This window comes from Physeter macrocephalus, chromosome 7, assembly GCF_002837175.3.
Source record: "Physeter macrocephalus isolate SW-GA chromosome 7, ASM283717v5, whole genome shotgun sequence".
Taxonomy (NCBI): domain Eukaryota; kingdom Metazoa; phylum Chordata; class Mammalia; order Artiodactyla; family Physeteridae; genus Physeter; species Physeter macrocephalus.
In genome coordinates, this window is record NC_041220.1 from 14,694,451 (window position 1) to 14,710,421 (window position 15,971).

General features: G+C 38.0%; 1 protein-coding gene across 4 annotated transcripts in view; it reads left to right on the top strand.

The window, feature by feature from the left end:
- The window catches only part of SMARCAD1 (SNF2 related chromatin remodeling ATPase with DExD box 1), a 70,312-nt gene that overhangs the window by 1,284 nt on the left and 53,057 nt on the right, over window positions 1–15,971 (top strand). For all 4 annotated transcript variants that reach the window (XM_007100245.4, XM_007100246.4, XM_007100247.4 and 1 more), the window contains exon 3: window positions 14,226–14,400. In XM_007100245.4, the coding sequence (XP_007100307.1) occupies window positions 14,226–14,400 (175 nt within the window). The remainder of the gene's footprint in view (window positions 1–14,225; window positions 14,401–15,971) is intronic.

Here is a 15,971-nt window from a genome sequence, read left to right on the forward strand (position 1 = left end):
TAGACTTTTGAGGATGTTATTGCCAGACATTTACATTCATTCCAGTATTTCTCCAAAAAATATTGATCACCTGCTGTGAGTTAGACTTTTTTCAAGGTGCCTGAACACAACCTCTATGAGCAAATGAAGAGCAAATCACGTTCAGATTTTGCCAACCACTGACTTCCTGGAGCTCTTCAAAGTGCAAATGAATAATTGGTATTCTTCGTGGTGAATGAACCATTTTTAACCTCTTCAGCTAATTGTTACGGACAGTAGGATTTGAGAAGGAGCCAAAAATTAGCATTCCCATCTTAATCTATGTTCTTCGAACAGTTAACGATTAGAATATATTTGATCTTTTACTGTGTTTTAGGCATAGCGGTGAGTGCTTCATATCCTCTCATTTAATTGGTACAACAAGCTTATAAGATATTATTATCCACATTTTGCAGAAATGAGCCCCAGGGAGGTTAAATTGTTAGCAAGTTTGTAGAACCAGAGCTCAAATCTAAGCAGTCTAATATTCAGTAATACCTTTTTTTAGTGCAAAACTCAGTATTTCACAAGCAGCTTTTAAATTTCAAAATTGGTAATATATGTCTTCACCTTTGATATCCCCATTTTGTTTGCTACTCTTCTACTTAAATGTAGCAGTGAGGGCAGAGTCCCTACAAGTTATCATTAGAATAATATTTTTAAATACTTTGGTGTAATTGGAGCATGGTGGAACAATTTGGTAGGTTAGGTTAAGTGGTAATTAGAAGTCAAATTTTGAAAGGCTTTGTTTCTCTGAAGAGTTTTGAGCTTACCTGATTTCAAACCACTGGAGGATTTACGCACTGGAGTGACATCCCTGTGTGCATTCTTTGAACAGATATTTGGTTTGCATAACGTGCTGTGGTTAATGTCTAAACATCCAGGTACTTTAATATTTTAACAGTAAATATTTTAATCTGTTTCTTATGTAGTTAGAGAGGGCAGGGAAAGCCAGGGTGTAGGCATGGGATTTTGAGTCCTTGGAAGCCTCTGCTTCTTCACTTTAGTTAAATGGGACATTGGACGAGTCACTTATATTATCTGAGATCCACAATTTTTTCACCTCTAAAATAAAAGCACTTTGTAAACTGGAATTCAATGAAATGTTTTAGTTATTTATCAATATTAGTAATGTGAACATTTTAATTGCTTTTTCTAATCAGAAGGTGTTTTTCTGCTTTCCTCTTTTTTTCCTAAGGAGACTTCACTCCATCTTTCTTTATTGGGACTTTTCATACATAAATTACTCTTAAAATTGAGATTGTCTTTAGAAATCATATGGCCAGTCTTGACGACACTGGGAAATATGGAAGTCAAGTTTTTTTCAGGAATGGTGAGGGTTCATCCTACTAGGAATAGAGAGCTTTGCTTTTGGAAAAGATTATTGTAATTGATCATGTGGATTTTTGAGAATCTTAAAAACTAAGGCAAAGTTGAGACTTTACATTGTAGATCCATGCAAGAATAGAAGGGCAAAATGATGAAAGAATCTTGTTTTGTAAAAACAATCAGTCTAGCAGTCATGAGTACTATGTATTGTTAAAGGGTAGAGTTTAAAGAGAGAGAAATCATTTAGGAAGCTCTCAGAGTCCAGACTTAATGATGGCATTACAGATAGAGAAGAACGAGGTATGAGAGATCACAGTAAGAAAGGGCAAGATTTTACAATTAGGTCGTTGTGTAAGAGTGAGATAAAAATGCACGTTAAGAATTTTAGTTTAAGTAATTGAGGGAAAAAAGGTAGTTCTGTGCATTAGAATAGGTATGAAGTACCCACTCTAAGACGTTGGGCATGCGTTTAAAAATTCAAATGAGAATCAAAGGTCCTGCCCTCAATTTAGCAGTAGACCAAATGCAGCTTAACTTAGCATGGGGGAGGGAGATGCTGAATTGTGCATTGGGCCTGTGCGGAGGTCAAGACACTGAAGTTGGATTTAAGATCAGACTGGATATGGACATTGGGAAATTGTCAGTGGGATATGAATATTGACCTTACTTTCTTTATCATCAATTAGTAACTTATTCTGTTATTTTGTGGGATGCTGCTATATTTGTTTATTTAATATAGTTTTAGGGTCTAAGTCAGCTTATGAGACAGAAATTGTATATGGTTAAAATTACCTGTAATCACTCTTTTTCAGTTAATTCTATTATTTTACCTAATATGAGTTAGGGTTTAATTTCCTACCCCTCTCCTTCAGTTACTGTGCCACAGATACACTGTTCCTTGAATAAGCCAAACCCCATTCAGTCGTTCCTTTTTCCCATTTGCTCTTCCATCTGCCTCCAGGACGCTTTCCGTTGATATCTGCTTGTGACTCTGCTTTGTTCCATTAGGGCCTAGTGAAGTGTTACCCTTTTTTAGAAGGTCTTTTCTTGACCACTCTCTCTGAAGTAGCAACCACCCCCCTCCCCCCTTTTACTGTACTGTATTTTTCTATGTACATTGCATTATATATACATGTCTCCCTTGTTAGAATATGAGATCTGTAAGAGCAAAGACCTTGTTCATCCATCCATCCCCATTGCTCAGAACAGTGACTGGTGTATAGTAGGCCCTCAGTAAATATGTGTTGAAAGAAGGAGTTTTGGATGATGCTTAGGTGGTATTAGTCCTTTGTACACATTTTAAAAATATTCCTCCTCCTCTTTATGATCTTGAAACAGTGCCGTAGCCATCAGTCATTCTTTAGCCATGGATACTTGAAACTACTTTTGATATAGGCCAGGCTCCCTTAATCAGCCTTTGGATATGAGGGCATACACTTAACCTGTGGTCACCTCCCCCTGCCTAGGTTTATTTTACTCTCACAATGCCCAGAATTATCAATGGTTATTACTTACACTTTATTTCTCTTTTTTTATTTGACTTTTCCGGGAGCATAGCAGGTTTGGAGAGAATAAAGCAATGACAAATGAGTGTGAGAGGAGAGAACCTACTGTTTTATGCGTAAAGAATAAAAAGTTGAGCTAAGCATGATCCTCAAGGAACACCAAGAAGAAAGGACATGTAAATAAATGTAGTTAAAATAGCACAATGTGGTAACTCATAATAAGGGAAGATATTAAGCAGTGTAGAACCACAGTCTAATTCACAATGATTAAATTCTCCCTTCTTTCTGTAGAGGATCAGGAAAAGTCATAGAGAGATGACTTTGAGTGGACCCTAAGCAATGACTCATTGCTTATTCAGTGAACTAGGGATGGAAATATATGTTGCCTTGGAGTGTGGTGTGTAAATGGAATAGGTGAGGTTATCTTGGGAAGAGGAGGTGTAGGGCAGTATAGATGAAGCTGAAAAGATTTAGAAACAAAAAGTGCTGGGTTGGGAGAGGCCTATATCTGCTCTGCCAGGGAGGATGGACTTTATTTGGTACACAATATGGAGCATTTCAGTATGGGAAAAACATTAATGAAGATGTTGCCATAAATGTAGGGAAATGACAGCAGGGATGACAAAGGAGGCAGTTTAGGGAAGTTTTATGTGATATTTATTTGATGGTATTTGATGATCAGTTAAATGTGGAGGATTTAAAGGTAACTCAAGTGTTCCTTGTTGGGCGGCTGAATGATTGGCACTATCAGCTGAATGAGGCAGCAGGATTAGGAGGAAGATAGCAAAGCCTGTGGGATTTGAGTTACCTCTTACGTTTCAGTAGCAGGCTCTAGTAGAGGGTTGAACATTGGAGTTTGGAGCTCAGAGAGTGGTCAGAATCTGAGAAATCAACGTTGGAGTCATCCTTGTGGTAGTTACCAAAAAATGTCCTAAGCAAGATGTATAGTAAGAAGCATCAATATTTAATGATGGACAGAGGAAGGGAAACCAGTGAAAGGTATAAAGGATGACTAGAACAGTCATAGAAAATGATAATGCCCTGGAAGTTAAAGATAGGAGAGTTTCCAGGGTGGTGTATAGTGAACAGTATCAAATGTTGCAGAGAGGTCAAGTTGGATCTGATCAGAGACCACTTTCCTTGGAAATTAAAGTTCCTGTTGACCTTTAGCAGTTTCAGTAGAAAGCTGAGGAAGTGAAGACTACTCTTCCAAGACAGGAAAGAGAAACAGCTGGATGGGGAAGCAATGTCAAGAAAAGATGTTTGAGGAACGTTGAAAATTGAGCATCCAAGGGGAAGAAGCTAGGGGAGAGGAAAAGGATGAGGGAGGGGAGGTACGTGAAGAAAGGCATCAAGGGGATGGGAGTGCACACTTAGCTGGACTGTTTAACTTGGAGTAAAGACACATTTTATCCAGGGGAAGGGGAGTGAAAGAGAAAAATTGATGGGTTCATAGGTTATTATGAGGTTGGGTTGGAGGAAAGTTTCAGTATATGCTTGAAGAATTTCTTTTCTTGATAAGATATATTCAGTCTTCTAAAGCGGTTGCTCTTTAGATGTGGTTGTCATGTAGAAAGTAACCATTGTTAATAAGTGACAGAAAAAATGTTTAATTATACCTGTTATCAAAAAAGATTTCCAGAGAGCAATGCTCTGCCACTTACGGATGGTATGATCTTAAGACATTATCGTTTTTGGACTTCACTTCCTCTGTCTAGATGTTCTCTGAAGTCCTTGCAAGCAGTAAAATGGGTAAGATCCTTTGAATGATGAAGCTGAATATACCATTTTAGCCTTATGATCTGTAACCATCAGGTATTCCTCAGTCCCTTTTAAGTGTGTGTGGCCAAGTTGTGAATCATCATTATATCTTTGGATAGAAATTTTGGTTTGGTAATGTCTATTAGTGTTATTTGAAAAGCAGTAATTGGTAAAAGGGTTAGTGCTCAGTTGTTCTAATAGAAAGTACAGTGAGTCTAAATGTCTTAAGTACATTTTAAATGTACATTTTTTGTTTGTGTTTTCCTTCTCTACCTTTTTACTTTCCATGCTTGGCTATTTTCTTTAAACTAAAATGTTATATGAAAAAATTAAATGATTACAACAGTGTGTAATGAAGAGAGACTCTTCTGTAATCCTCGTTTAGTGTTGGTATTTATTCTTTTGCATTTTTTCCTGTCTGTATATATTATAGCTTTTTTTTTAGATAAAATAGTATTATGTACATACATATTGTAATGCAACTCACTATTAACTAAAAAGTAGATTTTTTATACTCTCCATGTCAGTTCATATAAAACATGCTGTACTTCAATTTTTTTTAGTGACCACAGTGTATCTTATTATACACAGATGTATTATAATTCATGTAGTTTCCTGTTTATAGACATTGGTTGTTTTGGTTTATTTCTTCTTTTTGTTGTTAAAAGAATGCTGTAGTGACCATCCTTTTGAATAGATATTTTTGCCTCTGTACAGTCTGTGGAAGAATTCTGGGAAATGGAATTGTCAAATTAGAGGGAATATAAGTAGTATTTTAGTAATTGCCAAATCACCCTACACAGAGGTTTAACCAATTTGCACCACACTACAGCTTGGTTTTCAGATGTCTGCTTTTTCGTACCAGGCTAAAATATTGCAAACATTTTTAATCTTTAAAGGGCTAATAAGCAATTAAATTGCATTATTTTTATTATTTATTTTTAAGGTTAAGTATGTTTTCATAAATGTTATTAGCAATTTGAACTTTTTCTGTGTTCCTTTTTCTTTTTCTAATAAATGATTTATAAGTTTTTTTATTTTATTCTTTTAATTATGTTTGTTATTTGTGACAGAGAAGTTTTACATTTTTATATGGTCAGTTCGTTCATCTTTTTCAAGGCTTATGGGTTTTAGGTCCTGATCAGACCTGGTAAAAGATTTGGTAAAAGAAAGCCATTCCCTACCACCACATTATAAATATATTCATCCATATTTTCTTCTATCACATGTGTGTTAATTTTCTTAATTGTAGGAAAATGTGCATACATAAAATATGCAATAACTAGTTTTAAGCGTACAGGTCGGGTAAAGTACATTCACATTGTTGTACACCCAATCTTTGGAACTCTTTTCATCTTGCAAAACTGAAACTCTTTACCCCGTAAACAATTCCTTCTTACCCCCAGCAATCACCCTTATATCTTCTGTCTCTATGTACTTGACTACTCTAGGTACATTATAAAAGTGGAATCATACAGGAGTTGTCTTTTGTTACTGCCTTATTTCACTTTCCCTAATGTCTTCAAGATTCATCCACATGGTAACATGTATCAGAATTTCCTCACTTTTTAAGGCTGAAGAATATTTCATTGTGTGTATACCTACATTTTCTTTATTATTCATTTGTGGATGACACTTGGGTTGCTTTCACTTTGGGGTTATTGTGAATAATGCTGCTGTGAAAATGAGTATACAAATATCTCTTCCAGACCCTGCTTTCAGTTCTTTTGGGTATACACCCAGAAATGGAATTGCTAGATCATACAGGAAACCACCATATATTTTCCACAGTAGCTGTACCATTTTACATTCCCACTAACAGTGCACAAGGGGTCCAGTTTCTCTCCACATCCTTGCCAACACTTGTTATTTTCTGTTTATTTGTTTTGTTTTTGGGGGTGTTTTTTTGTAGCCAAGCTAATGGATATGAGTTGTTTTTTATAATTTTTTTAAACCTTAACTTTCATCTGGAGTTTGTTATAAGGGCTAAAGAAAAGGTGATAGCGTTTTCTCCTTTGTTCATTATTTATCATTTACTAGTCACTTATCCCAGAACCATTTATTGACGAATCCTTTTTCTTATATTTGAAATGTCATCATTATAGGCGTACCTCAGAGATATTGCAGGTTTGGTTCCAGACCACCGCAATAAAGTGAGTATCGCAGTAAAGCAAGTCACATGAAGTTTTTGGTTTCCCAGTGCATATAAAAGTTATACTGTACTGTAGTCTTTTAAGTGTGCTGTAGCATTGTCTTAAAAATAAACAATGTATGTACCTTAATTAAGAAGCACTTCATTGCTAAAAACTTTTAACCATCGTCTGAGCCTTTGGTGAGTTGTAATGTCTTTGCTGGGGGAGGGTCTTGCCTCGATGTTAGGGGCTGCTGACTGCTCAGGGTGGTGGTTGCTGAGCCCCGGGGTGGCCATGGCAGCTTCTTAAAATAGGACCACAGTGACGTTTGCCGCATCAGTTGATTCTTTCACAAATGATTTCTCTATAGCGTGCAGTGCTGTTTGATAACATTTTACCTAGAGCAGAACTGCTTTCAAAATTGGAGTCCATCCTTCCAAACCCTGTCACTGCACTGCTTTATCAACTAAGTTTGTGTAGTATTCTAAATCCTTTGTTGTTATGTCAACAGTCTTCACAGCATGTTCACCAGGAGTAGATTTCATCTCAAGAAACTCCTTCCTTTGTTCATCCATAAGAAGCAACTTCTCCATTAAAGTTCTATCATGAGATTGCAGCAATTCAGTCACATCTTCAGGGGCCACTTCTCCTGAATTTTTTTTCTTTCTTTCTTTTTTTGGGGGGCTGCTCTGCATGCAGTATCGGGATATTATTTCCCCGACCAGGGATCAAACCTGAACCCCCCGCAGTAGAAGCTCAGTCTTAACCACTGGACTGCCAGGGAAGTCCCAAGGCACCACCTCTAATTCTAGTTCTCTGTTGTTTCTACCATATCTGCAGTTCATTCTTCCACTGAAGTCTTGAAGTCATCCATGAGGGTTGGAATCAACTTCTTCCAACCTCCTGTTATGTTGATATTTTGACCTCTTCTCATGAATCGCAACTGTTCTTAATGGCATCTAGAATGGTGACTCCTTTCCAAAAGGTTTTCAATTGACTTTGCCCAGATCCATCAGAGAAATTGCTATTGATGGCAGCTGTAGCCTTATGGAAAATATTTCTTAAATAGTAGGACTTTTAAGTCAAAAGTCCTTGATCCATGGGCTGCAGAATGGATGTTGTGTTAGCAGGCATGAAAACATTAATCTCGTACATCTCTATCAGAGCTCTTAAGTGACCGGGTGCATTGTCAATGAGCAGTTATATTTTGAAAGGAATCTTTTTCTGAGCAGTAGGTCTCAACAGTGGGTTTAATATATTCAGTATTTGGTGTTATAAACAGATGTGCTGTCATCCAGACTTTTTTCCATTTATAGAGCACAGGCAGAGTAGATTTAGCGTAATTCTTAAGAGCCCTAGGATTTTCAGAATGGTAAATTAGCACTGGCTTCAACTTAAAGTCACCAGCTCATTAGCCCTTAACAGGAGAGTCTACTTGTCCTTTAAGCCAGGCATTGACTTCTCCTCTCTAGCTATGGAAGTCCTAGATGGCATCTTCTTCTATTAGAAGGCTGTTTGGTTTACATTGAAAACCTCTTCTTTAGTGTAGCCACCTTCATTAATTATCTTAGATCTTCTGGATATCTTGCTGCAGCCTCTACATCAACACTTGCTGCTTCATCATGCACTTTTATGTTATGGAGACAGCTTCTTCAATGTTATGAACCAACCTCTGCTAGCTTCAAACTTTTTTTCTGCAGCTTCCTCACCTCTCTCAGCCTTCCTAGAATGTAAGAGTTGGGGCCTTGCTCTGGATTAGGCTTTGGCTTAAGGGAATGCTGTGGCTGGTTTAATCTTTTATCCAGGCCACTAAAACTTTCTCCATATAAGCAAAAGGCTGTTTGGCTTCTTATTTGTGTGTTCACTGGAGTAGAACTTTTACTTTCCTTCAACAGCTTTTCCTTTGCATTCACAACTTGGCTAACTGGTGCAAGAGGCCTAGCTTTTGGCCTGTCTTGGCTTGCGACATGCCTTCTTACTAACCTTAATCATTTTTAGCTTTTGAAAGGGATGTGCAACTTTTCCTTTCACTTGAATACTTAGAGGCCATTGGACGGTTATTAATTGGCCTAATTTATTGTTGTGTCTTAAGGAATAGGGACGCTGGGGACTTCCCTGGTGGTCCAGTGGTTAAGACTCCACTCTCCCAATGCAGGGGACCCAGGCTTGATCCCTGATCAGGGAACTAGATCCCGCATGCCGCAACTAAAGATTCCTCATGCTGCAACTAAAGATCCCGCATGCCACAAGGAAGATCCTGCATGCCACAACCAAGACCCAGCGCAGCCAAGTAAAAAAAAAAAAAAAAAAAAAGACTAGGGAGGCTGGAAGAGAGGGAGAGTGATGAAGGAAGTGGCAGGTTGGTGGAGCAGTCAAAACACACATAACATTTATCAGTTAAGTTTGCCATCTTATATGGGCGCTGTTTGGGCACCCAAAGCAATTACAGTAGTAACATCAAAGATCATTGACCACAGATCACCATAGCAAATATCACAATAATGAAAAAGTTTGAAACATTGCAAGAATTACTACCAAAATGGTGTCAGTAAGCTTGCTCAACACAGGGTTGCCACCAACCTTCAGTTTGTAAAACGCACAATATCTGCAAAGTGCAGTAAAAAAAGGTATGCCTGTATTGTAGAGTTTGATATGTTTTTGTTGTTTTTTTCTTCCATACAATGTTGGAAGTTTAACCTGAAAGTTTAAAGAAGTGGTTTCTTTGTTTTTTCTTTTGTTTTTTTAATTTCCAAGTGACTGAAATTTTGCTTCAATGTTCTTACTAACATTTACTTCCAATTTCACTTTTTGTGACAGGAGAATGTGGTCTGTAGTATTTCTTCTTTGATGAATTTACTGAGATACTGTTTTTGGCCTACTACACAATTTCTGTAAAATTTCTAAGTGTACTTGAAAAGAGACATAATCTAGCTGTAGATTTAATTATATGTCAAATAATAATGTTTTATTATTTATATCATTTTTTTCAAACTGGATCACAAACAAGTCATAAAGCCAGTTTCTTGTATCCTGACTAAATGCATATAATGGAGTAGAATAAATAGAAAATTATCAAAGTATCACTTACAATAAAGCCTCTGAGACCTTTGTTTCAGTTATATATGTCTGTCTAGCAATCGATGTGTTTAGGGTCATAATCATAAGACAAGAGAGTTAAAGCCTCATATTTGTCTCTATTGACTTTCTGCTTTATGTATCCTGCATTGCAGTTGTACATAAGTCAGTTATATTTTTATTGTAGATATAAATTCTGTTATTAGAAAGTACCTTTCAGGTTTAACACTTTGACATTGTCCATTATTAATAGCATGACTTTCTTTCCTTTACATTTTTTCTTTTTATCTTTATCTTTTCTTTTGGCCTAAACCTGAAATGTTTCTTCTTTCTCATTTTATCTTAGAGTAGTGTATTAGAAACTACCCTTCAATCTTGTATTCAGTGTATACTTTGTCTTTTTCAAGAGCTTTCATCAGAGGTAGTTTGACTTATCTGAGATGCTAAAGGTCTTTCCCTATCTACTATGGCATTCAAATTAAAACAGTCAAGATTTTATAATCTATTATTTTGGTAATTAACCTTTCAAAGAGGCAAATATATGATGTGCTTTACTAGGTATTCAAAAGAACTGCCTTGAAAGTCAGTTGCCATGTTAGAGAATTGAACCATATAGAGCAATATACAATTAGAATATCAGAAATGGCACACTTACATAAGTCTGCAGGACAGTTACAAAGGTTTTTTGTGGGTTTTTTTTTTTTTTGAGAACTAGGTGTCTTTCTTTCTTTCTTTGGTTGCACCGGGTCTCTCAGTTGCGGCTTGCAGTCTCCTTAGTTGTGTTTCGCCAGCTCCTTAGTTGCAGCAGGCAGGCTCCTTAGTTGCGGCTCGTGGGGTCCTTAGTTGTGGAATGTGAACTCCTAGTTGTGGCAAGCATGTGGGAGCTAGTTCCTTGAGCAGGGATCGAACCCGGGCCCCCTGCATTGGGAGCGCAGAGTCTTAACCACTCTGCCACCAGGGAAGTCCCAGATATAAAGGTTTAAGTGTTTTCATTCTGCTTTGGGAGATCATCTTTATTTATGGATGACCTTTCATAATCTCCCAGTAGTGATTTTTTTGTTTGTTTTTTGAGTGGTTCTTGATCTTGGACCGCTTAGAAAGGTAGAATCAGTGGCAGGTTTAAATCCTCATTTTGTTTCATGGTAGACTTAGATATGAGAATGGGTAAAAGTATACTGGAAAAATTTGGGATATAAAATTGTCTTCTCATGCATACCACTAATGGGGAATTTCATTTGGAATTACCCCCTGGAACCTTGGAATCTTCTTGCATATGGTAATGATGTAGGTTCCCATTGCCTTTGGTGGAGAAAATATCATCTTCTGTCTCTAAAACAGGATTTTTTATTGTTTTTATTTGAAAGGTTAGCTGTTTTCCCTCATGTTCCTTTAGCGTTTTGTTTATTCCTCTCGCATGGCACAAATTACGACTCACAACATTGCTACTTATGTACATGGCTACTTGGCTTCTATTATTAGTTTCTTTAGGGCAAGTGGAACTGTGACTGGCCTTTTTTTTCCTTCAGTACCCCCCACATCCTGGCACAGTGCCTTCAATACAGAAGGCATTCAGCAAAGTCAGAATCATGTAGTAGCCCATGTCTTTATAATTGTTTCTACTTGTCACTGTTCTTTCCTTCATTTCTATGTTTTTCTTTTTTGCTTCCTTCCTGTCTCCTTTGTGGTGCTGCTTAAAAGTGCTTGTTTGCTTTGTGTCAGAAAGCATCATTGCATCAGGAATATCTTTTTGACCATTGGCTATTCGATACTTTTGCTGCTGTTTACTTCCAAAAATAGTCCAAACAAACAAATCTAAGCATTTCAGCACGATTCTAATTCCAGATTATTGACTATATTGGAAAATTGATATTTTATATAAATAAGCTCTTACTGTTTCCCTTTAGTCCTCAAAGTGTGGTCTGTGAACCTTTGAGGTCCCTAAGACCCAAAAGGGTGTCCATAAGGTCAAAACTATTTCATAATAATATTAAGACATCACTTGCCTTTTTCACTATGTTGGTATTTGCACTGATGGTGCAAAAGCAATGGTAGGTAAAACTGCTAGTGCCGTGACATGAATCAAGGCCGAGATTCCAAACTGTTCTAAACTGTCATTGTATCCTTAAAATTTTTAAATACCAGTTTCACTTAAGAATGTTCTTGATGAAGCAGAAGTTTTTAATAAGATGAATATATAATCAAGTTGAAGAAACTCTAGTTCTCCTAGTTCTCATTAATAGACTTTTTAGACATCCCCCCCCATGCAGCAATACATTTAAATGGCCAGTTTGAAAAGCTTTTTTTTTTTTTTTTTTGGCTGTGTTGGGTCTTCGTTGCTGTGCGTGGGCTTTCTCTAGTTGCGGCGAGCGGGATCTACTCTTCACTGCAGTGCGTGGGCTTCTCATTGCAGTGGCCTCTCTAGTTGTGGAGCACAGGCTCTAGGGCGCCTGGGCTTCAGTAGTTGCAGCACACGGGCTCAGTAGTTGCGGCATGCAGGCTCAGTAGTTGCGGCACGCGGGCTCTAGAGTGCAGGCTCAGTAGTTGTGGAGCACAGGTTTAGTTGCTCCGCAACATGTAGGATCTTCCCGGACCAGGGATCGAACCCATGTCCCCTGCATTGGCAGGCGGATTCTTAACCACTGTGCCACCAGGGAAGTCCCTGAGTAAAGAAGCTTTTTAAAGAAAAGTGGACAATCCAAATCGTTTTGCGAAAGCCCTTTTCAAGTATAAGAAAGTAGGACGCTTTTGTTAAACTGTTAAAATGATATGCATTAAGTTTAAGTCAAATTTTTGATAAAGTAAAGATCTAAATTCTTAGTGATTTGTGACATATCAGGAATACTATGTAAAAGCAGTGTCCCTAGTACCTTTATACTTATTTTACAGGAATTGGACTGTAATTTTATTACTTTACATAATTATCAGAACTTGTAAATGTCTTCATACATATGACAGTTAACATAGCTGTGATTTGTTCCAGAGCAGAGTTTTTCACCCAAGGAACACTCAACATTTATAAAATTGTTCCTTTGGAACAATTTTGTGATTCGCTTTTCAGTAATGTTGCTAGGACTTCATTGCAGGAAGTAAAGTATTTTTTAGTTCACTCCAGGCAATTGGTTGTATAGACCTTGGGTAATGTTATTTACAAATATGACTCAGGAGCCTTATGATAATGATGGCTATCATTTCATGACAGTTAATGGGGGGTGAGGCCAAGAGTTTTAGGGGGGACTTGAGCATCCCCCAGTTTTGGTGTGGGGGGCAGGGAAGTCCTGGAACCAGTCCCCCCAAACTTCACAGATACTGAGGGGTGATGGTATTCACTAAACCAAGACACTGACTACTTTTACTTTAATAGGAATTTCTTAAATCTGATCTCTCCTCAAGTGTATAACGGAGAATAATTTTGGAACTCAGCCCTTTGAAGAGAGGAGACCTCAGTAGAATGCTATACTCCTTTGTTCTGCATAGACGGGTGATGCCAACTTCATTAGTTTGTGAGGGCTGCCGTAACAAAATACCACAGGCTGGGTGGCTTAACCAAGCAGACGTTTATTTTCTCCCATATCTGGAAGTTAGAAGTCCAAGATGAAAGTGTTGGCTGGTTCAGTTTCTTGTAAGGCCTTTCTCCTTGGGCTGCAGGTGGCCGCCTTCTCGCTGTGTGCCCACATCACCTTTCCTCTATGCACACGCATCCTTGGTGTCTCTTATAAGGACATCGGTCCTTTTGGATTAGGTCACTAACCTAACTGCCTCACTTTAAGTTAGTCACCTCTATGAAGGACCTATCTCCAAATACATTACATTCTGAGGTACTGGAGGTTGGAACTTCAACATAGGAGTTTTGGAGGGGACATAATTTTGTCCATAACACCAACATTTGTGTAAGAGCTAATGTTTGTTGAATACTGGCTGTGTGCCAATTACTGAACTAAGTGCTTAATACACATCTTCTGATTTTATGTGCACATTAGCCCTGTGATTATTGGCATCTCTATTTTACATCTGAGGATGCAGAGACTTAGAGAGATTAAGTAACTTAGCTGAGAGATGGGATTGAAATTCAAGTTGTTTGGGCTCGAGTGTCCGTGTTCTCTTAGGCAAGAACTGGGTACTAGAAGCAAAAGCACAGAGAGAAAAGGGTTAAAATATAAAATACAAACCTGTTTTGCAGTGTCCACTAAGTTCTTGCTAGTAAGTAACCTGTGAATTGGAAAATCATTTAATGCCAGCCCTGGTTGACTATTAATTTTTTCTTTAAAACTTGGGAGGAATTTTTGGTTTTAGGATGGAAACAGTGAATGAAGCTAAAGATTTTTAGCACATGATTTGTAATTATCAAAAACAAATTTGCTTTATTTTCAAGTTATTCAAATCCCTTTCTGCTTTTTCTCTTTTGCAGAAGATTCTAGTGTTCCAGAAACCCCAGAAAATGAAAGAAAAGCAAGTGTATCATATTTCAAGAATCAAAGAGGAATTCAGTATATTGATTTGTCTTCAGATAGTGAAGATGTTTCCCCAGATTGCTCCAGCACAGCTCAAGAGAAAAAATTCAGCAAAGACACAGTGATTATAGTGTAAGCAACTTAATAGATTCATTATATTTGCATGTATAAGACTTTTTTGAGAAAAAGTTACTTAAACTGAAAATTTTTGATGACTTCCCCCCTTTTTTGCCTTTTCCTGACTGCATCTTCATCATTTTTCCCTAACTTAAGAGATGTAGAGAGATGTGCGTGCGTGCGTGTGTGTGTGTGTGTGTGTGAGAGAGAGAGAGACTCTGGATAACTGATTTTTTTTTTTTTTTTTTTCCGGCTGGGCCATGCACTGTGGGATCTTGGTTCCCCAACCAGGGATTGAACCCAGGCCACAGCAGTAAAAGCACCAAGTCCTAAGTACTGGACCACCAGGGAACTCCCATGGTTCTGATTTTCAATAAAAAGTTCAGTGAGAGCAAATATTTCAGTTTCTCATTCTCCATAGATAGAGAAATTATTTTCACAAGTACCTTCAGTCACCTGTAACTGTTTTCTGATTTGTTCTTGAATCCTAGAGTCAAATCATTTTAACATTTTTGGGACACATTCATTGAGCTAGCGTGGAGCTTTGTATGTTAGATAGAAAAACAGTAAATAAATTAAAACTGCAGTATGTCAAATAATACATAGGATGGGCAAACGGGAAGGGAAATACAGGGTTTGGGGCCGGGGTAAGGGCATGGTTTTTAAAGCGCATGGTTGGAAAAGCCTTCATTAAGAAGTTGATGCTTGAGCAAAGACATGAAGGAGCTGAGAAAGGGAGCCATGTGGATATGGTGGGAGGGACATTGGGAGTAGCCTATTTAATGACCCTGAAGTAGTATTTTGCCTGTTGGTTTTGAGGAAAGTGGGCGGGGGCAGGGGGGGGTAGTGGTGGCTAATGATGCGAAGTGAAGGATCTGAGGTCAGAAGGTGGGGAGTGGGATAGGCAAAGAGCTTTATCATGTTAAGCCCACAGGCTGTTTGGTGTTTATTCTGAACGAGATGGGAAGCTAAAGGAACATACTGAGCAGAGGAGTAAAATGATCTGATCTATATGTTTAAAAGTTTTTAAGGCTGTAGGGGAGTCATAGTAGAAGCATGAATACTGTTGTAATAACCAAGGCAAAAGATGGTGGAAGCTTAAACCATGCTAGTAGCTATGGGAGTGAATAATAAGTGGTTAGATTCTAAATATACTCTGAAGGTAGAGCAGAGAGGATTTATTGATGGATTTCAAATGGAATGGGAGAGAAGGGAGTCAGGGATGACCCTCAGATATTTGACCTGAGCAATTGGAAGGATGGCGTCAACACTAACTGGGATGAGGAATGCTGCCTTGGGTGCAGTGGGGGAGCCTTTTGAAGGAAAGATCAGCAGCTCAGTCTCAGACGTGCTGTGGTTGAGGAGACTCTTAGGCATCTGAAGTGGCCATGTCAGGTAGGCAGTTGGGTTTGTGACGTTTGGGTTCTGGAGAGAGGTCAAGGTTCCACATCTCAATTTACGAGCTGTCAGGATACTTGATATTAAGAGGTACATGATTAGATGAAATCAGTAAGAGACACTAGTATAGCTGGAAAGCAGAAGATCTCTTAGTTGAAGGACTTAGGCCAGGCGAACTCAGGATTTTA